The sequence below is a fragment of the Aythya marila genome (assembly GCF_965140915.1).
Source record: "Aythya marila genome assembly, chromosome: 17".
In the NCBI taxonomy this organism is placed as follows: Eukaryota; Metazoa; Chordata; class Aves; order Anseriformes; family Anatidae; genus Aythya; species Aythya marila.
The window spans coordinates 3,875,389-3,899,952 of NC_139058.1; the positions used below are offsets into that span (position 1 = coordinate 3,875,389).

General features: G+C 55.2%; 1 protein-coding gene across 12 annotated transcripts in view; it reads right to left on the bottom strand.

Moving 5' to 3' along the window:
• The window catches only part of NCOR2 (nuclear receptor corepressor 2), a 224,630-nt gene that overhangs the window by 115,531 nt on the left and 84,535 nt on the right, over nucleotides 1-24,564 (bottom strand). For all 12 annotated transcript variants that reach the window (XM_082774065.1, XM_082774067.1, XM_082774066.1 and 9 more), the window contains 2 exons: nucleotides 23,927-24,107; nucleotides 4,782-4,961 (listed from right to left, as the gene is read on the bottom strand). In XM_082774065.1, the coding sequence (XP_082630191.1) occupies nucleotides 4,782-4,961; nucleotides 23,927-24,107 (361 nt within the window). The remainder of the gene's footprint in view (nucleotides 1-4,781; nucleotides 4,962-23,926; nucleotides 24,108-24,564) is intronic.

Here is a 24,564-nt window from a genome sequence, read left to right on the forward strand (position 1 = left end):
CTCCAGCACCACAGAGGCCGCCACGTCCCCGTGTTCAGAGCCCAGCAGCCTCCTCGTGTGTTCCTACCCACCCGTGAGCTGCTCAGGCCACGGCAAGCGTGAATTATAAACCATGGGGTTTAGAGGAGAGCTTTCGAACATCGCCACCATCGGCAGGCACGTTCCCTGTACAACCTGGGCCTCCGGTTCTCCTGAGTGCTGCGAGGCAGGAGGAGACATCAGAGCCCTCTCACTGCGTTTGAGGAACTGCTCGGATGGAAGAGGAAATAACAGATTCCTCCAAGCTCCTCCTGTGGCAGTGGCTCCCTGCGAGGACGAGGAGCTCACAGCAGCTGTGGGGCAGGGCAGACACAGAGAGGGAAGGTTTCTCAGAAGCCCCATAGGATTTTTTTTTTCTCCGCTCAGCTCCAAACCTCAAAATCTTTTTATTTTCTCCTGCAGCTTTCCCTGTTGAAGCAAAGGAAAAATTGACTGCACCCCTTACTGGGAGTGAAAATGCACCTGGGACTGAGCAAGCTGCCTTCATGGGAGGAGAGGAAGCCACCATCCTCCAGCCAGCAGTGTCTCCTGGTCTGAGAAGAGGGTGGGCACCTATTAGCTCCTCACATCACCTCCGCTCCCCGCTGCTGATGAGCTTTAGCACTGCTCGGGCTGCAGGATGCAGTCCAAGAAAACCCTTAAGCACGCAGCGAGGTCTAGTGGCTTGTCCGAGATAACTCCCAGCCTCTAAATTAAACACGGGGTTCAGCGGGTTCTGCCCTCCCACAGGTGGCCATCTCTTCTGCGGGGAAGGTCAGCAGCACAGTGAACGCCCTGATACAACCCAAAAGTCCATCATCAGCTGCCAGACCACAGTCCCTGTGAAACCCAGCCAGGATCCATCCCTTCGTGCCCACAACCAACCAAGGCACGCTGACGAAAAGCAAGAGGAGCTTTTCCTGTTCCTCAGGTGGCTCACGGAGCACGAGGGGGACGCCAGCTCTTCGGGAAGCCCCGGCTCGAAGCTCGGGCTGCCAAGGAGCTGTCAGCACACAGCGGGGCTCCCAGGTGCCTCCCCGCTTCCGCGCTGCTCCCCCGGAGCCGCGGTGTTGTTGGATTAGCAAAGGCACCCCAGAGCCCCAGCTCCGAACAACGCAGAAGAGAGAGCCGCAAAGGCCTCAGTCAATCTGCTCCTCCTCTCGGGGAAAATATTTGGGTAAAAAAAAATAATAATAATAATAAAAAAAAAATGTCAGAAACTTGGCTGCATTGTTCTGGAAACCCACAAAAATTCTGCGAAGTGGTCGGCTCGGCTGTAATTGATTTCAGACAAGAGGATTTGATGGCATATCAGGAAATGAAAGTTTGCCAGTAAGTGGAGGCTCATTAAAAGCAGCTCGTTAAAAGAAAAAAAAAAAAATACAAATCTAATTATAGCTGAAATACAGTGGAGAATTAGACTCCGCTCTCCATGGCGTAACACTGCACAGCTATTAAAGGGCCAGATGCTGGAGGCTACGGATGCGGGCAGAGTCTGCGGGCGCCGCAGCCCGCTGGAACGGCAAACCTGACCTCAGCAGGTTCAGCCCGCGACAGCTACCCCTGGGAGCTGTGGGAAATGGCAAAGCGAAATAGGTCAAGGTTCTCAGACACGAACAAAATGGATTTCTTAAAGGTCTGCCACAAAAGCTAGGCTGGGACTGTGACCTTTACCGGGAGAGGAGCGGGCTGAGAGATGAGACCTGACGGCTCCACACTCTCTCCCTCCCCACGCCCAGCAGCGACCGCCTGGAAGTCCTCTCCTCTCCCCAAAAGCCAGAGCAGCGATGTCAACGGGATGCAAAATGTCATCATGAGCCGTGGCGCTGGCTCCCCCAGCACCTGCAGGCCAGCCTGGCTGGAAGTGAGGGAGATGTCCTGTCCTGTCCTGTCCCATCCCTGGCCAGGAGTCCCTCTGGCTTCAGCACGCACCGCAGAGGGGCCACCAGAGCCTGGCGGGCGCTGCGCCGCAGCCAGCATTGGTGGGCTGGCAGGAAGGTGGGTGACACTTCAGGAAGGTGGGTGACACTTCAGGAAGGTGGGTGACACTTCAGGAAGGACCCATCCTGCACAAAAACCTGCCCCCGCATTGCCTGATGAAGGCAGGGTGGTTACGTGCATGTCCTACGCACCCAGCACGGCATGCCGGGGTGGGCACCGGGCTGCCCAGCGGCGAGGTGAGGGCTCCCGGCCACCACGCGCTTCTGAGAACTTCCTTCCAAGAGCCTGGGGGAGAGGAGGAGAAAACCCATCCAGGAGATGGAAGGGGAAGGCCTCGAGCTCCCAGTCCAGCTGGACACCACGCAGGGCTCCGTGCAGCCGCCGGCTCCACCTCCATCACCAGGTGGGAGTGTTGTACTCCCGGAGAGCCCTGCGCCGAGCTCGGCATCCAGGGAGGCTCAGGCACAACTGCGAAGAAAAGCCCAGCAGTTTATTTCTTGTTAAGATTCCCGGTGCCAGTGCCAGGAATAAATGCATGAAGATTATCCTGCGCTGTCAGAAAGAGGGGGGAGAAAGAACTCAATGAGAGATGGAAGCACATATGGCACATGAATGAGCGGGGGATGGCTGATCAAAGCGGCCTTCTGCCAGGGGTGCGCAGGATTTGGGGAAGGTTTCTCAGCTTGCTCGAGTCTTTTGCTTCTTGAAACCCCTCCTGCCAGCAAAGCCGGGCAGAGCCTTCGTTGCCATTTTTGGAACAACCGAAGGCAGAGGAATAGTGAGTTGTATTTAATTTTTTTTTTTTTTTTTTTTTTTGCACAGCCTTTCCTTACAAACGAATTTAATTACCCCGAGAAGGCCTCCCAGAGAAGACAGAGGGGAAAAGCATTAGGAAATTACGGCCGCGCACAATTCCTCCCCTGCTCCACCCCCTGCTCCGGGAGGAGCGGGATCTGTTTCAGGCTGATTGCTTTTCCCTCTCCCGTGCTTCTCCTGCGCTGACAGCTCGGAGGCGCAGACGGACAAAGCGCTCCCGCAGACCCTCGGGCAGGAGCCCGCAGCAGCCCCCGTGTGCCAGCTCTCCTGGAGGAAGGGACGGGAGGGGATCTGCCACGGGTATACCAAATGGCTTTCCCTCCACGTGCCTAAATAAATAAATAAAGGAGCGGAGGGGATGACTTTGCTGCCAACAACCACTTTCGCCTTCTTCCCCACTCATCAGAGCATTCTTGTGGGGAGGGAGAATCGTAAAATTTGTTCAGAGGGAAAGAAATAAACCAACCAAGCAGCCAACAATAAAAAAAAACACTCCTTTTCCTTATGGAAGGACAGCTTGCTTTTAACAGCAAGGAGCATATGCTGCTCCCAACAACTTCAGCAGCAGCTCCTTGGCCCCTGAAACAAGCCCCCAGCGGCTCTGCAGTTGCCAGGCCTCTCGGCTGCCACCACAGCGGGCACGTGCCCCTCTCTGGAAGCCCCTCACCTCGCAGGAATGGGAAATGAGCGTGTTTTGCACCTCCTCTGCAGCTCCCGCAAGATCTCGGCTCCCTTTCACTAAGCACCCTGGTATGTCTGTAGATAAAATGCAACACAAAAAAGGTCCCTCACGTGAATTAAACCACATTGTTGGAAGACAAAACATCCTGCTTTGGCTTGCAGGAAAGAAAGGGAGAGTAGCTGGTGTGTGAAAATACAGCTCCAGCAAAGAAAGAAGACGTGGGGTGTTCCTGCATTCGAAATATTTACAAAAGAGCCAGGCACAGGACAGATTTGGGCTATAGGTAGGGGGGTTGGGAGTCTGAGAAGCACGTGAAGCCTCTCGGGCCAGCTCTCCATGCTCATTTTTCCTCTTCCTGCTCCACTTGTGCAGATGGGGAGGAAGGTCAACAGCACACTTGTCCTCGAGGAGCACTGGCCTCGTCCCCATCTCACACACAGCGACAGCCCAAGCACGCGTTTTGCTCCATTGACAAATTCTTGACAAACCTCGGGAGAGGCAGTTCGGGATTACCGGCCTCAGGGTTTTTAGCAACTTGCCACGAGCAAAGGAAAAAACAACTGGAAAGAGAGATACAGAAGTGATTTGGTTTAGGAAGTGAAAGCCTTTAAGTCCGTGGGTTTTTCAGACATCCCCCAAGGTTTTGTCATATTAATCTCTTAATGGGTTTATGGTAATTGTATATGTGGCTACAGTAAGGCGGGTGATCCTTCTGCCGGGGAGTGCTCTTGTGCAGGAAAGGCACTGCCTGGGATCAGGTTCAGGTCCCTGGCTCGGGCACAGCTCCGACCGCAGCCGGTCAGGGTGCTGCCTGTGGCTGCAGAGCCCTGGAGAAGCGGGCTGGATGCACAGAAAGGCTTGAGCATGTGGGGCCATTAGGGTGCAGCAGCAATGTTTTAAATAGCCCAGCACTACAATAGTAGCAGCAACAGCGCTGGGCAAAGACAATTGCTGGAAAGGGAAAAGAAAAGGTCTGGTGCTGGGCTGCACAGAGGACTCAGGCAACCCAGACTGCATTTCATCTCTGCCACTGACTGCCTGCATGACCATGGGCGAGTCACTAAATACAGATTTTTCTCCCTTTATCACATTCTGATGTGTAAGAGAGCCCAAAGCTGAGTTTCCAAAGCTCCCTCATCTCGCAGCCACCAGCCCCGGGTTGTCAGCACAGCGGCCACGTCCCCACATCCCGAGGAGCAGGGACACAGACCTGGTGGCACTGCCACTGCCACTGCCCCTCTGTGGACGTGCACGGGGAGGGACAGGGTGCAAGTCAGCAGGCAGCAGCGTGGACGTGTTCTCCCCTCCATCCCCAGCCTCTTACCTGCTTCTTCTTCAGCTTGGAGATCTGCTGCTCCACCATGGTGATCTCGCGGTCCACGCGGTCCATGTTCTGAATGAGCTCCTCCTTGGACAGCCGGGCCGGCAGCAGGTCCAGCTCGGCATCGGGGTGCGTAGGGCTGACGGGAGACACGGGCTCCAGTTTGCCAGGCAGGCCGCGATCCTGAGGAGCACAAAACGAGCAGGTCAGCTCTCCCGGCAGGTTTGGGATCCTCCTCTCACCCTCCCACAGGAGCTGTGGCAGCTTCCCAGCCCGGTCCCAGCCCTCTAAGACACAAACACACACCTCAAAACGCCTGGCTAAGCGGTACCAGCTGCTACATCCCATCGCTGCCGTGTGCTGCAACCCTCAGCATCTCCAGAGGGCACCAGCCTGGTCTCCTGGGGATGCTACAGCAGCTTGACCTCCTGCCAAAGCCTCCGAGGCTCCCATCACCTGCAGTCCTGCAGGACCAAACCCATGGCTTGCAGGGCTGAAATCCTAAACACCATCCCTTGTATGTAAATGAGGTAGCCACAGGCTCGTCCTCCACTGACACAGCCCCAAACACGCTGGGGAAAAAAAAAAATGAAGCACACTGGATATGAGGGTGGCCCCAGGAGACGAGGGGACTCCCAGCTCTTTCGGGTTCCCCTCCACCTCCCTAAGATCTTGGCAGGGTGGGGGGAGCCCCAGGTGCAAGATGTCCAACATCCTTCCAGAAACAGAGACTGCAGAGACGGATGAGGTCAGCTCCGATAAAAATAAAGGGAAGTGATGGAGAACAGATTCTTGCAAATTCCAGGTACAGCAGCTCTCTGCTCAGCAGGACCTTTCAAATCAGACACCAGATGGATCAGCAAAACCTCCGCGGCCGTCGCAGAGGCCGGCTCTCATTTCCCCTCTGCCTCCAGCTCGTGGTAAACGCATTGAAACTTGCAGCTCCTTCTCCAGAGAAGCGATGATTTCGCTGATGCCACCGAGCCAGCACCCCAGAGGCACAACACCTCACCCACACACCGCCCTTCGCCCCCAAACTCCCAATTACTCGGAAGCCCGGCTCCCACAGCCCCGAGTTTTGTGCTTGGATGAGCTCACGCAGCCCTGATGAATGCACCTGGGATGAAGCAGCTGTGTGACAGCAACCGGCCACGCAAACAAAACCGCGTTTTCCCTCCTGAGCAGCTGCTCCAAGGGCTCGGCGCTGTCCTTGTCAGCTGCTGGTGCTCACAGCCCCGTCCGAGCACGAGCAGCTTGAGGTGACCGCTTGGGAGGGGAGCTGCGATGGATGGAGCAGCAGCTGGGGGAACAAGAAGGGAAGCCCCTGAGCTGGAGGAGCTGGTGCAGATGCTTCCTCCTGCGTGGTCACCGAGGGATGTGCAGCACCGGGTCCAGGGCGCTGTGCACACCCGGAGCACGGTGGCTGCAGGCACCAGCCCTGCCCCGACCCGGCTTTGTGGCGAGGTCCAAGGGGACCCCGGCACGCCCTGACCCGGGGCACTGCGCTCCCGGTCTGGCAGTTGCCCAACACCTCAATTAAACCTTTATCTCTACGGTTGCCGAGCAGGAGGATGGATTTTCTTTCCCCCTCAAGGGGGCAGGAAGCGGGGAAGAGGAGCTGCGGCTTGGTTTGTAACCCTAAACCGCTGCCAGACTGCGCACAGCACCCTGCAGCTGCTGGGGAGGGGAGGGGAGAGGGAAAGTAAACAAGGGAAGGAGTTCACACAACCTCGCTACCTTAATTACAGCGCGGGGACAAAGGCGACCTTGTTCTGCACCAACTGGCGCTGCCGTCCTCCCCTCCGCTCTGACTCACGGCCACGGGCGAGCGGCCAGGTCCCACCACCGGACCCCAAAGCAGGTGGGCTGAGCACCAAACCCGACCCAGGCTGCAGGCTGAGCTGGCTGGTGCCAGCAGCCCTCCAGAAGGGCAACTAAAGGGACACTGAAGGTTTCTGGAGGATCCCAAAAGCAGATCCCATCTCGTTTTACAGCCCTGGGTTTAGACGCCAAAAAGGGTCGGCCTGCTGCAGCGGGGATGTGAAGTTCAATGTCTTGTCCACAGGTGTGGGGTTTGTGTTGGATTTTCTTTAAAGCCAAGAGGAGCAGCACAACTGCAAGAAGCAAAAGCAATCGGTTGCTCCCGAAATCTGGTTCAGATTAAGAAACAGGGAGAGAAAGCAGCAGAGGCTTGTAGGTGGGTAAACTCTTCTACAAGGTAGAAAGCTACCTGACAAAAAGGCAGGAGAGAAAGGCTTCCCACAGCACACGGGGAGCTAAAGATACTCTCTCGTGTTGGCCAATACACAAAACAGGGCATTTTTAATCTGCTACTTGGCACAAAACCCTTTGGTAAACTTTTCTGATAAAATTGTATCCTTTTACCTTTCCGAACCTGAAGCAAAATGGCAGCAAAGCTGTGTAAGGGGAAGAGCCTCCACTCAGAGCACAAAACCCATCATCATCTTGCACTGTGAGATGATGACAGCAATAAATAGAGGCAGCGTCCCCAGACCTCAAATCACTGGTCCTTGTTGTTCCAACTCAAGTGAGGAGCAGCGAGAGGAATTAAAAAACAAAACCAAAAGCCAAAAATCAGCCCCGTGCTGATCCCTCGCAGCGCAAACCCCGCAGCCGGGGCGGGCACCTGGATGCCCGCGAGGAAGGACCTGGGGATGCCAATGGGTGGGGGTGGCTTTGCTTGGACCACTGCTGCTTCCTCACCCTCCGAGGCAAAATATACACCAGTCTTTTGGATAGCATCACAGCCGGGCTTGGGACAAGCGTAGCGAGGAACCTAAAATCCTTCTGATTAACGGGGAGTCACAGGCTTCGAGACCAGCACAAGGGGGGAGAGCTGGAATAAGTCTGCTGGAGGGAAGAAAGCAATTACTGCATTACTCATGTTGGTATTTTCTCAGTAATTACACCGTTTCCGTGCGATTTGTTTTTATACGTGGCTAACAGCTACTGGAGATCCTGTTTATTCCTGGCCTTATTATTATGGGATTTGTACGGTAACGAGGGTGGGCGAGCGGGGGGCAGAAGCTGCACGCACCTCCCTGCAGCAGGAGGAGATGCTGGCAGCGAGGAAACCAATTAGCACTGGGAGGCTGTCAGACAGCAAGGCCAGGCTTTGGGGGTGCTTCTCTTCTCGTTTCCACCCCCCAGCACCGCACCTCCTGGGCATTAAGGCAAAAACAAGTGTATAAATGCTTAAAAAAGCTAAATACGGGCCAAAGGATTTTTAATTTTATTTTTTTTTTAACTGGAAAAGCGTCAAATACCACCTGCCCCATCAGCAACCCCAGTGTGACAGCACTGCACTAACGCTGACAGTAGAAAAACGTCAAAAAGGCCCCAAACCAACATCCCCCGTCCCCGGAGAGCAGCACAAACATGGCGTTAGAGAGCCCGAGCAGTGAAAAGTACATCGAGTTATTACAATTCCTTTGTTTGCAGCCATCTGCTGCGCTAATGGCTCTTTCAGCAGCCCAATCCTTGAAACGGAGTTTTAATTCTTAACTACTCCTGGCTCGCAGCTCGGCCGCGGCCCCGCAGCGGCAGAGCGAGGCAGGCTGGAGGAGCACACGGCTGCTGGGCGAGCTGGTGGCACCGCCTGCCAAAACCATGCCCGAGGAGAGGGCTGAGCAGCTCCCGAGGACCAGGGGAATGGGATGAGGTGGCTGCAGGACCTGGGGGAATGGGATGAGGCGGTGCAGGATGGAGTGGGTTCATCATGGTGCTGCAGACCCGAGCAGTGCCGAGGCATCGCCCGCCTCCCGCCTCCGCTCCCACGCAGCAGGGCATGCGTGGGCAGAGCAGGTACCCAAAAAATACATTCACCTTCCCCCGACGCAGCCCAGCACCAGATCTCAGGGGACTGCACGAAGCCGGAGATGAAGAAGCTGTCTGAAGACAAAGTCGATTTTTTTTTTTCCCCCCCCCCAATGTTTTTATTTTTCTTCTAAAGAAATGCGACTCGATGAGAAGGCGTACGAAATTCCTTTCCCCTGTAACCCAGCTGAATTCCACAGAGCCGGGGCAGAAAATATCCCAACAATTTTTCAGCTTGCACGAAAGTAGGTCAAAAAACTTTCCCGATGTTTCAACAGCTTGAAGCAATTGAATTGCAAAACCAGGAACAAATGCTGACCCTCCCTCCCTCCCCACCCCCTCCAGCAGATTTACGAGGGTGGTAAAACCTTCCCAGTCGGTGTTGCAGTTAAACGCACTCCCCAAAGCAGAGCATCTCGTCTTGCAAAACTTGCTCGTGCTTAAAAAGAGCCGTTCCGCAGCGTTATCCTTCACAGATGCTGCCTCTGGTCCTGCGGATCGCGGGATGTTACAGAAGCAGCAAGACGGGCAGATAGACGCGGCGAGAAGCTCAGGGTAACGGGGCAGATCGGGGAAAACCTCGCTCAGACAAACTCCCACCGAAGCCCAAGGCATTATACTGACAAATGGATGCTGCGCCTTTCATTACCTCCTCGCATTTCCCCATTAGTGGATAATAATTGCATTGAACTCGCATGTTCCCTACTGACTTCGCAGGAGTGATGAATTCTCACCTACCCATCTCCTCATTAGGACGAGGAGCCAATGGCTCCACCTCTCATTAAGGATTGCCCAACGTTTCCTACCCGAAAATCCTGGGTTTTCCATCGATTCTAAGTTTGTTAAGAAATTAGCTATCTGGGCTGAAATTTTCCATGCTCAATATTTGCTTCAGGCTTTTTTTTTTTTGCCTTTTTTTTTTTTTTTTTTCCTTCTAAATAGTAAATTTCAGCCAAAACAACTCTGCCTTTTCCAAGAACAAGTTTAGAGGAAAATATGCCTTTCTGCAATGCTGAGAAAAATTCTGGAAACCTTTTCTTTGAGCATCTTCAGCAGCCCGAAGCTACGGAGCGGAGTCGATACATCTGGCAGGCTGCTCCCTGCCAGCGATGTGCCTTTTGCTAACTCAGAAAAAAAAATGAAATGCCCGAGTCAAGAAGAATAAAATCTCCTTTTGATGCCCGCTTGGCTCAGTGGAAGTGATTCAGAACTGAGCAAGCAAAGGCTGGCCCCAGGGGGCAGGTGGCAGGGAGCTGCAGCTCGGGTCCTGCGCTCCTGCGAGGCTCCAAGCTGGCATTTTGGGGAGAAAACCACGGATCTGGAAGGCAGCCCTGCCCCAGCCCCCTCTGCCTGCAAAGCAGGGCTCGTGGCCCCCCTGCCTGCTGGGGAAGGAGCTCGCTGGCGCGCTGGCAGCAGCAAGTGCCATGAAAGCTGTGAGGAAATGCAGGGCTGGGGCTGGGGGGGCGCACGGAGCCCGAGACCACCCAGCAGGCGGCGGGGCTGGAGCTGAGGAGCAAACCACCTGCTGCTCGCAGAGGATCCAAAAGCAAAGCACGGGTCACAGAGAGCGGAGGCTGCATCCTGCTGCTTGCAGCAAAAAAAGCAGGGGGGAGAAATTGAGGTTGTCAGTGTAACCCCCAGAGCAACAAGCCCTCGGACTCGTCACTTGGCAGCTTTTAATAATTCACGCGCCCAGCAGCCACCCAGGGCATCACCTCACCTGCGCTGCCGTCGCACCGAACGATGTATGGCACAGAACATCCTTGTCCCTGTAGCACACAAACCCCAAATCCTGCCCCGGCCTTTGCTAACCTCAAATCATCCCTTTAAACGAGCAGGGCCTCCTGCTAATCAAGTTACAGTCAAAAACAAAACAAAACAAAAATTAGGAGCTGCTGGAAGAATACAGGGGGATTTTCTGAGAGGCTAAGGAAGAAAAGCCAGCCCACAGAAAGCTGTGCTGTGGCTTCCCACCAGGACTCGTGCACAAGGCACCCCGTGGCCAGGGCTCAAAGCAGCCCCAGCCCCCCTTTCCCTGGAACAGGCCAGCTTCTGGCAGCTCTCACAGGAACCTCTGAGTAATCGCCACGGCCTTCCACAGAAGCGCAGGACGCGGTGGCACGGCCCCACATGTCCGTCATCCCCCCAGCCCCATGGCTCACGGGGTTTCTACAGTCAAGCCCCGAGGACCACAACATGTACAGGAAATCTGCTCGCTGCCTCCGAGCCTCCTTCAGTAGCCCCAGGAGCATCCTGCCACCAAACCGAGCAGCTTTGTCCCCAAAGTCGGGTGCAGTGGACAAACAGGGGAAAGAAGCTCCTCCAGCCATCCCTGCTCGAGATGCCCCTCATCTGGACGGATGTAGACGCCTCGCTCACTCCACACCACTGAAAATTTTAGCCTCCCTGTGTTTGGTTTTGGTTTTGTAACACCACCTGTCCTCTTTTGACTGCCAGCACAGGCAGCACAGTGAGGCCTGAGCCTTCCCAGCACGCCAGCCATGCAGGGCTGTAGCGCCAAGGTCCCGCTAATCCCTGCGGGCACATTCCCTCTGACCGAGCATTTGAGGACGCAAGAACTGTTCCCTGGAAACCTGCGACGTCCTAAGCGGCACTCAAGAAGCTAGAGAAGCCCTCAAGCCCTGTGTGCCACGCTGAGAGCGCGCTGGAGTTTGCCTTTTGTCAAAAGGCCTCTGCAGAAGCAATTCTCTGCTTTTATGCTAGCACAGCCCTCATCTCACAGCAAATGCCATCCCACAAGAAGCATGCGATAGTCCTGCAGAAGGAGGCAGGCAAATGCATCCTCTTAAATCCACCCTCCACTAGGCATGGCACAGAAGCCAAAAAGCAGAACCCCATCCCACCTGGCATGGCTGTTGCAGCCAAAAAGCCGGCGGGCTGCAAGTCAGCGCCATGTGAGACAGCGCGGTGACACAGGCTGCGAACGCGGGGCCAGGTCCTGAGCCAGCTCAGCACTCACTGCAGGAGCTGGGACACACCAGGATATCCACGGTGCTCCTGTTCCTCCTCTGCTTGCAGAGGGTGCTCCCAGGTTGTCACCTGCCCGGCTGAGCCCCCCGTTTTGGGACCCCCATTTTGGGACCCCCGGCTCGCTCCCTGGTGCCACCAGGTGCATCCTGGCACGGGGCCACGCAGCCGGGGGAGGGAAGCCCACCACGGCCTGCTTCTGAAAACCTCGCTCGTTTGAAAATAAAAAATCGAGGGGAAATGGAAAGACAAAAGCCCTTCTCAGCCTGGTGTTATCAAGCAGAGGAAATGAGACTTCTAAAGCTGCCATTCAGAGAGGAGTGGGGGGGAGAGAAATCCCACTCCAGACGCACTTGAGCGAACAGCTTTTGAAATGGAAATGTCGCTCTTCAGAAACATTTGAATTTCCTCCTATTGCCAGGGAGGAGGAAGGAGGAAGGAGGGAGCGGGGACTCCTCAGCCATGCAAATTCAAAAACGCCGGGGCCCATTCAGGCAGCACCCAGCCGGCTGCGAGCAGGGGATTTGTCAGGGAGTTCATCAGGACCAGCACGAACACGGGGAAGCTGGCTGCAAGGGGCAGCAGGTTTACAGGGAAGGCAATGAATGAAGACAGCTCTATTTAAGCGCTCCAAGTAAGATATCCTCCAAGGCTGCCCAGTCCGCCTTCCCTTCCTCCATTCTCCCCCTGGGCAACGACCGCCCAAATTGTTTTTCCCCAAAGCCAGGGCGCTGTGCTGTGAGAAAGAGCTCGACTGATGGAGAAGGGAAGCGCGAGGAAGACCTACGATGGTATTAGCAGTGGCTGAGGCGTGCTACAGACCCAGCCTGATTCTCCTCTTGGCATCTTGCACCAAGACACCCATGGGCTGGGGGTCCCAGCACCGAGGTCCTGCCCTTTTCTAGCAGCTGCTCTTCAAACCATGTGGGTTCTTCAGGGAAAGCCATCAGTTGCTGCTCCTACAGCTGTCCACTGAGCTCCTCTCGCCAACCCCATGCCACCAGTTCATTGCTGTGGCACCTGTAGGGCCATTCAGCGTACAGGTGTGTTCCAGCCATGCCCTCATATCAAGCACCAGGGGAAGTCTTCAACGAATTTCTGACTCCAAGACTCACCCACCCCATGGCAAACTATCTGACTCTGCAGGTCTTGTCTGCAAAAACCACAAATTCCAAAGCTGCCAAAAACTGGACTTAAAAGCAATCCTCCAAAGACCTTTTTCTTTTCCAAAATCTAGTTAGATCTCAGAAGTTCAATTTTCACCAGCGAGGTCTTGTTGTTTCTGTTGGAGCAGCTTGGTGCGCGCACACACACGACTTTTAAGACTCATATACGCACGACACAGGAGGCTAACTCGACAGCCTGGAAACGGCTACGGGTCAGTGGTGAACGTGACCTGTGAACTTCACCAGTTGAGATAATAAGCAAAAAAAACAAGCCCTGTTTTGATCAGGAATCCGAGCTGGTCTGCCTTCCATTTAGCGGTGGCTGCACTGGGAAACTTGTTTGAGTGTGAAACAAAGCGCACAGCGCCTTGGATGCTTTTGAAAAAACAAATTCAACCAACATGAATAGGCTTGGGGGAAAAACAGCCCTCCCTTCAAACAGCTTTTAATGAAGCTTCTCGTGGCCTCGCGGGTCCCCAGCACCGTTTTTGTAGCTCCCCCGCTCGCTCCAGCATCACCCCCTTAGGCATCCCCAGCACGTGCACGGGACACGGGGACAAGGCACCCGCTGTGACAGCAGTGCCCGCGGCCACCCCTTGCACACACAGCCCCGACACAGCTCGGGGAACAGGGACAACCCCAAATAAAGCCCCACGGAGCCGGGATATTCGCTGACAGAGGAGCACGGGTGGTGTAAAAGCGAGCGTCAGCTGCGCTATCAATCACGGCTGGCCGCCGGCTGGGCTCAATGCTTTATTGTTCTAATAATTGTGCAGACACGTGGAAGGGGGAGCCTCGACACCGGCTGTTTGTTTGAGTAGCCGTTTCCTGCCCTGCTTTCCGTCAGGAGGCCACATCCCGAGGCCTGGAGGGGCTGGAGACCCCTGGGATCCCACCACCGCCAGGCCCGGGGCAGCCCTGCTTAGGTGGACGTGGTCTCAGGGTTTAGGAACCACCACATCCCAAACTTGACACTCCTCGAGCATCAGGGCATTACCTGAGGTTAAGACCAAGCGGGAAGAAGGCAGGACAACAGCTCTCCAGGGCTCAGGGGCAGCACGGGCCTAGCTTCAAGGCCTGCGGAGCGGCCCGAAATGCAGGCCCCGGCCTGGGCCCGTTCTGCAGAACAATGTGAAGGCACCCCTGCCTTTCCAGGCCAGCACGTTAGAGAAAAAACCTTAATATCTCAGCTCCCATGGCAAGAATAAGCCCACAGTGAATGTGGTATTATCTGCTAGCAAAGCAGCAGCTTCCCACCAAGGCTGGAATTTCCATCTCGGTTTGGCAGGCACAGGGCTATGAAATGATTACTGTGTTTACTTTTCCTTTGCTAACTATAAAATCCCATTCCACTGCCCTGCCAAGAATGACTGAAGCTAATAAAATTCAGGCATTTGGAAGAAAGCAATAATAAACTTCCCTTTTGGGGCCTTTATGATGAAATTTCCCCACTCCAATCAGAGATTATGCTGTATTCATGAACACCAGTGATGTCTCCAAGTGCACCTAGATCGACTCAAATCAATATTTAGCTTTTCTAGAGACTATAAGCCTTTCTTCATGTGGCTGCTGAAGGCTGGATCATTGAACAGCACAGCTACAAGAAGCCTTTGAAAACACAGCTTGCAAGTAGAAGGCAGCATATATGCGTGTATACATATATACGAATGCAGATTGTTCAATTACTTAAACTGTGAAAAATATAGAGACATGGAACACGTATGTATAATTTACATACCCCCCAAATATATTGGAAGCTATTAACAGAACAGTCTATACATTTAATCACATACCTGCATGTTCTCCAGTAGCTTTTAGCACTTGGAGGCTCCTGTGTTTATGTCTGCCACTCGCCTGCCGCCGAGGCAGGAACACGTTAGCTGCTGGGGGCTATCTGCCCTACGTCATACCTGCGATTGCTGGCACGAGATAAAATGAGGCAGACCTGAAAAACAGGCTGAAATAAAAGCCTGCGCTTGCTTTGGTCCCGTAACCACGTGGGCCGGCCTGCTTTGCGCCAGGCGATGGCTCTCTCCTCAGCAGCCACAGGAAGGCCGACATCCCAGGCGGCGGCCAGAAGGCAGGAGAGGAGCTATCAGTGCTCCTCCTCAGGGAGGAAGAAACCAGCCATGCCCGCTGCCAGCACACCAGCAGGGGAGGAGAAGTGCCCGGCAGGCAGCGGAGAAGCTGGCTGCGGTGAGCACCGTGGGCTCTGCAGCCTGGGGCACCCCTGGGGACACGGCGGAGGCTCCAGTGCCACAGGCTGGGAGCTCGTCGAGCTGTCTGAGCAGACAAACTGTCCCCCGAGCACCGTGCCTAAGGGAAGGCCTGACCAGAAACTAGCACAAGCACAGCCCAGGAGGAAGGCAGAGAGCTCGCACAGATGATGCTTGGTCAAAGATGACCAGAGACAATCACAACCAGATGCGTATCAGGACCGTGAGGAGGTGTCCCAGGTCATTTCACCCCTCGCTGCTTCTCCCCCCTTCATTCCTGCCTCGGATTGACCAAATCACGGGGCAGGACGGAGCACGGTGCTCCTGCCCCAAGCCAGCTCTGCAGCTGGGTAAAAGCACGTTTCCAAGGGCAGAGGGAACAGGCTCCACCGCGTTCTCAGTCTTTATCCTCTCGGAGAAAGGTGCCAAGAATTAGAATTACATTTTTTGAGAGCAGCAGAACAAGCCAAGGGCCTGTCAGCTTGTCCTAAAACAACCCCTCTGCTCGCAGAGCAGGCAGCCAGCATTCCTGACACACACAAGTGTCCATCGGCCCCTCGCCCCCCCCTGCAACACAAAGCTGCAATGCATTTTGTCATGGAGCAAGCCAGCAAACCCTCCGACTGTTCTCTGCCTAGAACGCAGCCAAAGAGTTTTTACATTTAAAAAGCAGGTTTGGGTCCAAAAAGCAAGGAGGTTTTCAGAGTGATTATAACGAGGGCCTTTGGCACTCGACGGCTCCTCTCGTTATCGACGCTGAGGGTGCTGTTAGGAGATGAGGCTCCACGAAGCACGGAGGTGAAGTTCCCGAGCTTCAGCAAGGGCTGTTGCCATGTTCAATATGTTATTACAGCTCCCAGCACCACAGGCACAGAGAGCAGCAACTCCTCGCTGCCAAATCCATCTCTGAAATCACTCCCCCACTCCATCCCCTCCAGCAACAGCAGGCGAACACCATCGATCGCTGCTGCAGCTCCGGCGCTTTCCGCCCAGCGCGGCGGTGGAAGGATTCAGCACGAAATGCCCTCCTCCTCAGAAAGGCAGCACGCAAAATTAATCTGATCGGTGTCACAACTCGCTGGCTTTTGTTGCATGAGTCAGAACTGTGGATTTACTGCATTTCATAACGATGGAAAAGTACAGCCGGGCAGATGTGCTAGGTGCTGTACGCTCACGGCGGCGATGCCGAAGCACTCCCAGGGCCTCTCGAAGCCCCTCGGCGAGGAGGGGAGCGCAGCCGTGCTGACTGAGGGAGCCCAGCTTCATCTGTGATAAGATGTACGTGCTTGGGAGTCGGTAATAACTTCCTGCTGCCTCATCGTTTGCACGAACTGGGCAGATCCCATGGAAGAATCACACACCCCATCCCAGAGCACGATGCCTCTGGAGCGAGCTGCGGCACACACAGCCCCCTGCCAGTGGATTAGAAGCGAAGAATCCCAAAATCGGGCTGAAACTGCAGGGGGCAAGAGAAACAGCCAGAATGTCACAGCCTCTCACTACCAGGACTGAATTTGTTCCTGGAAATGTGCGCCAGGCGTGGGTTTCTTTCCGCCCCAACTGCTCAAAACCTGACATTTCTGACTGACCGTGGGCGGCCGGCACCAGCGGGCAGCACAGCCCTCGTCACCTGCGCTGCTCCTCGCCTCCCAGCCAGGGCACAGCTCCTGACACCAGCCCCAGCTCCACCTGAGGGCTCAAAGTTAAGCAGCAAACTAGCTCTGGCTATCGCTTTCAGGAAATAACAGCAGGGCACATAACAATCCTTGCTGTTAAAGAAAAAATGGGCTTCAAAAGCATTTTACTCCGTAACAGATGTACAAACACTTCAAAGACAGGGAAAAAAAAAAACAACAATCACTGTGAATCCATGCAGCACACAGCTCACCAGGCTGCCCTGCTGCAAGCACAGCCACTGGCTGTATTTCTTCCAATTACAGGGGTGAAGCATAGGAACTCAGGTGACTTTCTTTCCCCCAAGCAGATCGGGGAGATGTCACACTATGTGAGCCTTGTAACATTGACCGAATGGAACAAAAAATGTATGTAAACGACGAAGCAAGTTCCCAGGGAGCAGCCGGCCTCGTCCCGCTGCCTTCTCAGTTTGAAAGGCAATTTAAGAGGTCGTTTCGGATGTCGATGAGCACAAAGGAGCCAGAGGAAGCAAGGCCCAGCCACCTGCGCTCGAGGCACGACCGGTTCACCTGCGGGTTTCCAGTGGCAGCAGGACTGGAGCAGCCGGGCAGAGGACAGCCAGCTGGGAGAAGGTCGAGCTCACTTCTTACACCTCATCTCCAGAGCGTTTCTGCGGCTCAGGAGGGCTTCCCCCTGCCATGCCCACATCTCTCGGGCCATAGCTCAGCTTTTTGCCCACGCGTGGCACTGCCCAACCCTCCTGGATGCGATGCTCCTCCAGCTGCTTGGTGCCTCGGGTGCCTGTCCCTCGGTGAGCAGCAGGGGCTGCTGACAAGCCCTCGCAGCTCTCCAGCTTGGCGAGGGGTGATGAACCAACCTCCTGTACCCACCACGAGTGCCAGACGCTTTGCACAAGGCGGCCGCGTGCTGCCCGACGTGTGTGCTCATGCACAGGTGGGCAGGGCTGACGCACACCCGTGTCCTGTTGGAAATGGTCTTCTGGGGAGGGAGGAGAAGGCAGAGGAGAGAGGAACCCAGCCAGAAGTGTTTGCAGCGTGACAGCATGAACAATGCAAATATTTCAGCTTTTAAATATGTTTGGAATAACCGAGAATGACAACATCTCCCTCATCTTCCCAGAAATAGCTTTGAATCATTGCTGCCCTAACGCGAAGTCCTCCCCCACCCCACAGGATCATTTCTGCAATTTGATTTTTATCAGGCACAAGACAACAGCGTGAGCAGCCGCGTGGCAGATGGGTGGATGCTCGGCGCGCTGTGTTGGGGTGCTCCTACAGCTCTCCAGCTCGACAGCCCCATGCCGCTCACTCCTGCTGGATGCCCAACAGCACCACCAGTTTGGGACCGGTCGGTCCTGGGGGAAGCCCCGAGCATGTTCCGGAGAAGGCGGCTGCAAAGGGAGTTGGTAAGAAACGCTGCTCCCTGCTGGGGAAGGGGGACAGAAGCAGTGGTGAAACACTTGAGGCATTTTCACCTGTCGCAGGGCAGGGAGCTGGAAGTATTTGGGGTGTCCTCTCTCCATCGGGAGCCTGATCTCCTGAGGCTCAGCACTGCAAGGCTGTGGCCACCGTGCCTGGGCACAGAGTCTGCGGCCTTTCCCTGCCCACCAGGGTAAATCTGACAAGGAGAAAAGCCCCACATCACCACTGGCTCCCCAGCTTCATCAACAGCCCCACCAACAAGCCCGGAGCTGTTTTTGCCAAGCGCAAACCAACCCGGGGAGAGGAAGGGAGAGCCCCGTGCAATCCATGCCACGGGCTGGGAGGCTACGGGAGGAGGACGCGCGCCCGGGGAGGGCCGAGGCTCGCAGCTCTGCTCTACCACCCAGCCGCTTCGTGCCATTGTTCCACGGCAATAAATCTGGGGAGGCACCGGGATCCAGCTCCGCTTTTTGCGGGGAGAAGAGGCCAGAGCTTGGGCGGGGGGGGGGGAGCCCGAGCCGCCCAGCTGATGCGAGCGCGCCGCCGTCGCCTCGCTTCTCCTCGCTCTCTCCCTCGCAGGTCGCCGTGCTCAGCAAGTTTGCGAGCCCCACTCCTACACATCCTGCTCGAGCGCCGCAGCTCGCCGAGTTCAAAGCGCTGCGGAGCTTCCACCCCCTCCGCTCCCCTCCCCCTGCGCTGGATTACTCAATTAGAGATTATGCCTCTGCCAGCTCCCTCCTAGCCAAGTGGGGCCTCTGCCAAGGTCAACACAAGTTCCAGCCAGTTTCATTAATAACTGTGAGACCAGCCCACTGGAAACTCTGAGAGGTTAATCCCAGCAACAGATCAATGTTCCCATAACAAAGCCACGCAGAAAGCACGGAGCGGAGAGGAGCCTGGTGATTTACCAGCCCGGCTAGCGGCACTGGGATCGGAGGCACCCACCTCCCCTCGCCTTGCAGACTGGGTCCCAGCCAGCGCCGAGTCCCCCCAGCACCTCCCTGAGCTGAAGCCAGGCAAAACCCTTGCAGGAGGGAAGCCGCAGCCTCTGCAACCCCTGCTTTTGGAGTCCCCAGCCTCAAATCCCTCCCGAACCCTGGCACATTTGGCAAGGAAGGGAGCAGGGAGCAGGAACAGGGCTCCCAAAAGGCTCCTGCAGTGCCCTCGGTGCATGGCAGGGGCAGGAGCGCAGGGGCTGGCCGAGCGCCCTCCCACTGCACCGCAGAGCTCCAGGAGCTTGTTGGAAACGGGGCTCTGCAATGGGCAGCCGGTGGGAAATTTGGCATGCACGGTGCTGGCTGCAACGCATCATTAAAAATGCATTTTAAACATGTTAATTCAGCCTTTTTTTTTTTTCAATTAATTGCTTTTAAAGCTACATTAATGTGCATCAAAGCATAATGCCCTTTGCCCTAATTTCTGCTTGCCATATATATTTCCTGGCCTTGCTGCTGCCTGTTCCTCGAGTCCCACCTTCTCTTTTCCTATCCCAGCTTCCAGTGCACAGCGCCACACAAACATTCATGCAGAAAGGGAAGAAATTAAAACCCCCCAACAATGTAAAGCCGAGTCCGAGCACCACCACCACATGGCCTGTTAACAGCCTTTTTCCACCGCTAGCTGTTAACTCTTGTACAAAAGAGGGAAGTGGCATTGTCCCTGCTACAGACGGGGAAATCTGAGACACAGAAAGGGGAAGAGACTTACCCGGTGACCAGCGGCCTGCCAGGGCGGACACGGCAGCGAGGTTCGGGTTTCCTGCGCCCAGCCCCGTAGCCGTGATCCCACAGGGCTCCCCGGCAGCACGGCCCTGCCGGAGCAACGGGCTCCGAGAAGTGCAGCCAGCCAGCCTGGCGAGGGGACTACATGCAGATCACGCCTGACTCACATCCTATAGGAAGAGCAGCAAGCCACATACGTGGTGGAAAAGCAGTCTCAGAAATGGGAAGAGCAAGTGGAAGCACAGAGGGAATAAAAAGAGGTGGAAGGGAAGGGGAGAAGCAGGACTGGCCCCCGGCTCTGCGGAGCAGCGAGCAGGCTCTGCGCGGCCAGGCGCAGCACGCTGACCCGGGGCAGCACCGCCCGCAGCACCAGCACGCGCGGATGCACAGAGACAGGGCATCACGCAGACACACGGCTGGCCTGCTGGGGAGCAGCCGGCTCTGTTCTTATCTGGCGTTACGTGACGAAGGTCCGTGGCTTTGTTGGAGAACACGCAGATGCCACCGAGGGTCCTGGGAGCCAGCTCCAGCACCTCTGCCAAGAGCACGGCCGGCAAATCCGCGGCACGGCAGCTCTTCGGCAAGGCTCCCATCCGTGCTCGCAGGGATAGAAAAAGCAATTCTGCTTTACTTGTGCCTGGCTATTCTCAGCTAGCTCACGGGAGCACCTTCTTGGAGGCAATGTCAGCCCATGCCAGCACAGAGGGCACGGGGGGATTTCATTTCTCGTCCCCCCACACAGCCTCAGCTCACCTGGCTCCATCCAGCAGCAGCAGCAGCGGGCTCCGTGCCCTGCAGCAACGTGACAGCCACCTCACCTCCAGGGAAAGAGATGCTCAAGTGGGGAAAAGCAGGCAGGAAGACAGCTTTCTGATTCTGGCTTGAAAAGAAATACGAGTGCTCAAGGATATGAGCAAACCAAGGTTCATACGAGCAGGTAATGTTCTTTCTGCTACAACAACTGCGACTTTGCTGTAAAGCTGCTGCTTTTGAGAGGCTCACTGCCCCCAAAGCATGCCTGTTTTCTCCAGACGTACGGAGCTGATCTAATAACAGACATCGCCTTCGCCTTACAAACCCATCCTTACTTAAGTGAGGCTGCTGTTATCCGGAACGGGGTAAAAGGGGCCCGGCTGTATTTGGGAAAGAGACAGATGAGGAAGCGATGAATAAAAGCCATAAATGGTCTACTTCTTTTCTGGGGGTGTTAATGGGAAAAACTCCAGAATCTGTTACCCAGATTTGCCACGTCAATTACTTTGTTAGTGTTCACAGCACAGCTCAGGGCCCAAACCAACGGCCTTGGAAATGTACAGGGCTGTGTTACTTCTCCCTGGGGCTGACAGGGGCCGATAAGCCCCCCAAAAAAAGGCAGAAACCCCCTATAAAAATGGTGCTGGCTGGGGAGCGCTCTGCTGGGCAACATTTAGCTCCATCCCTAAAACCACCACAAAGAGCACTCCTGGCACCGATGAATAAACGGAGCTCCTCGCAACGCCGTGACTGCAGCACCGTGGAATGGGGTGAGGGGTAAGCGGATGACTCCTAGGACACTGTTTAAGTAAGCACCAGTGTGTTTGGTAATACTCGCCTCACGTGGTGCGTTTTACCCCAAGAGCTCAAACAGTTTGCAAAGCTGCCCTAGATAAAGAATCGACTGCCTCCGTCACGCACTGAGTCAGCAGCGGAGGCAGGAATAGCACCTCTCTCTCCCTCTCTCTCTCTCTCTCTCTCTCTCTGTTCCAGGCTGCATGCTCCCATCTCTGGTCCAGGCATCCTGCATCTGCTCCGACCACCGTGCAGCTTGTGGGGCTCCAGCAACACCCTGTGCCCACGGGGAGGGAGCGAAGCTCATGGAAGGACCCTGAGAGCAGGTGGATGGGATGAGAGAGCGGGGAGATGAAGGCGCTGCTAGAAGCAAAACGAGGGCCAGCGTCTGCTGGAGGAGGCAGAGTAGCTGCTGGAAGGGAGGCACCGTGCTGTCTCGTTTTAGGAGGTCACACCAGACACGCAGAGCGACTAACAGCAGTGATGGAGCCCTGTGCAGCTGCTCGTCAGGTCTTTATCAGCTTTATTTGCTGCTGCTGGCTGAGCACGGAGGCAAAAAGGAGATTTAGACATGTAAACAGCCCAGATATGCACGCGTCCAGAGCTCACGGCCAAGGATCGGTCCCAGTTCTCAACCCTTCCCCTGGACGAGCACACTGAGAGCACGTCCTCAAACAGGCTCAGAGCGATGCACGGATTAACTGCATGAGCTTTATCACAACCCTCATGTCCAAAAACAGTTTGTAAGGATGGCTGCTCAGTAATGAAGCCAGAAGACTGCTATTAACCCAACTTCCAAAGCTGCAAAAGCAGCAAGACCTTCCGAGGGGTGGTTTTGCACCCCAGGCTTGCCTGCTGCTCCCAGCCACTTAACAGCGCCGAGATCAGCCTGGTCTCACAGCATCCGCAGTCAAACTCACTCTGGAAACAGCCCTGCCAGTTCTGAGCTCCACTCAGACGCTTCCCAATCATTTTTTCCTCTTCCCAGGCTTAGAAATTACAAATGACTCCGCTAAAAGCATAATCTTGTCCTGCTGAATTGTCTCGCCCAGCTTTCTCTCTTTCTTTCATTAACAAATGTTTTAAGCCCCATAAAATGCATGTAATTCTTGGAAACGTGTCACAGACCAAGAAGTAAATGCAGCCCCTCAACTCGGCAACTAATGCCTCAAGAGTGGCTTTGCCTATTAGGAACAAATAGCTGAGACAATACGTGGTTTTCCGGTGAGAAGCAGCACAGAACTGCTGATGGAAATAATGTGCAGACAGAAAAGCTGTCCTGGTTTCCTCACGTCTTTGGAGAGAGGATATTTTTTTGTCTCAGGGCCAACAGTTTATTCTCCCCATCAGCCACCCAGCCCAGCATCCGCAGAGAACCCTCCCCGGTTCAGCGCCACCGCGGTGCGGCTCGCGGCTAGGGGCAGGAGGCTCCCAGCTGGGCTCGGCGCCGCCTCATCAAGATGCAGCTCCGAGGGAGCAGCAAAAACGGAACGGAAAAGGGCCACGGCCCCTCAGAGGCATCTTTTCCAAGGCAACACGCTATCGAGAGCGAAAGGAGGGAGAGCTGAAGTGTCTGGTGCGTTTTTCATTTCGCGGTTCAAACGCGGCTCTTCGGCAGCAGCGGCTCAGCCACCACAGCCCTCTCCTCCGAGGAATGTGCCCACGCCTCCCTCAGAATCCGAATCGCCCTTATTTTCCCCAGGTTAAACATCCTTCTCACTCAGGACAGCCTCACATCGTGCCCACCAACCCCATTAGGGGAGAAGTCTGAATATCCTGGCACTGCCAAGCAGAGCTGCTTGCCCACAGGTTACTGCAGCAGCTCCCGTGGTGATACAGGAAAACATCCCTCTCACCCTGGGTAAGGCTGCCAGCCTCCCTTCCCTTTTACTGGCAGCTCAGAAAGCCCCAAAGCCCACCCTGCAGCTGCATTAATCCCCAGTGCCCACGGTGCTGGAGCCCCACAGCAGCACTTTCCTGCCAGCCACGAACGCATCCAAGCTCAGGGCAAAGCCAAAGCCAACTTACCCCGACAGCACACAGCTAAATCCGAACAGGCACCCGAGCACGAGATTTTTCTTTGTACTATTCATCACACATGCAGAGGAGACAATTGCACGTAAACAATTTGCTGCGTTACATGAGACTAAGGCAAGGGAGGCTTTCCTGGGGAAGATTATATTAAGGAACCACCAGCAACCAATTCCAGCCCTTCAAACACCAATATTAAATAAAAGAGATGTGATAAATGAGAAAGGTCAAATAAAAATCAAATCAAGGCACAGCATCCAGAAAAGCCGGACGCGACCAACCCTAATTCAGCCAACAGGAACTTCCCAAACGCTCTGGTGCATCTAATAGCCTGGTAAACACAGGCCCGTGACTATAATGGTTGAGGAGAAAACCCTATATGCCTTCCTTTTCCCCAAAACTGTCCCCCCCATCTCACTGAATGCCATCCAACAACGCCGAGCTCCGTATGACGCACCAGGAACCACCACCTGCAGGGATTTCAGCAGCAACAAAGCCCCAAAGACCCCTCTGCACAAGGCAGGGATCCCGAGGTGCAGAGCTCCCGCAGCGCTGTCCCCGTACCTTTGAGAGATCCTCAGTCCCTGCCTGCTGGCTCTGGTTCAGCAGAGGCGAGTGCCGCAGCAGCGGGTCCTGCAGCAGATCCAGGCGCGGCCGCTTCGTTTCAATGAACTCCAGGTCTGACGGCTTGGTCAGGTCGGAGAGATAGGAATGCGCCTCGGTCCTCAGGTGCAGCTCCTGAGATCTGGGGACAGAGAGGAAAGGAGACTTGAGAAAACAGGCACCCAGCTCCAAGGCACGAGCCCTTCGGGCAGGACAGAGGGCTCACCCGTCTCCCGAAGGAGGGATGAAGCATCTCGTACCAAAGATGACATCCCGAGGAAGAAACGCACCCTCCTCTGCGGCTGGAGGGTAGGGATTTATTTCCTCAAACGGAGGAGGACCAAAAGAGGCCACGTGCAGCTGCGTGTACCCGACACAGACCTGGCAAGCCATCGAGGTGTTACCCAGCGATAGCAGCGGTACTGAGTACTCACATCGGGCCCAAACGTCTTTTCACCTGTTAAATGCGACGCAGTTGGTAATACCTGGAAACTGTTTTGTGTTTTTTTTAAACAAGCATAAAACTTTTTGTAGCTCTGCGTTTCCTAGCAGGATTCTCCTGTGGGAGCTGTAAAGGGATCCTACAAAAATACACTAAA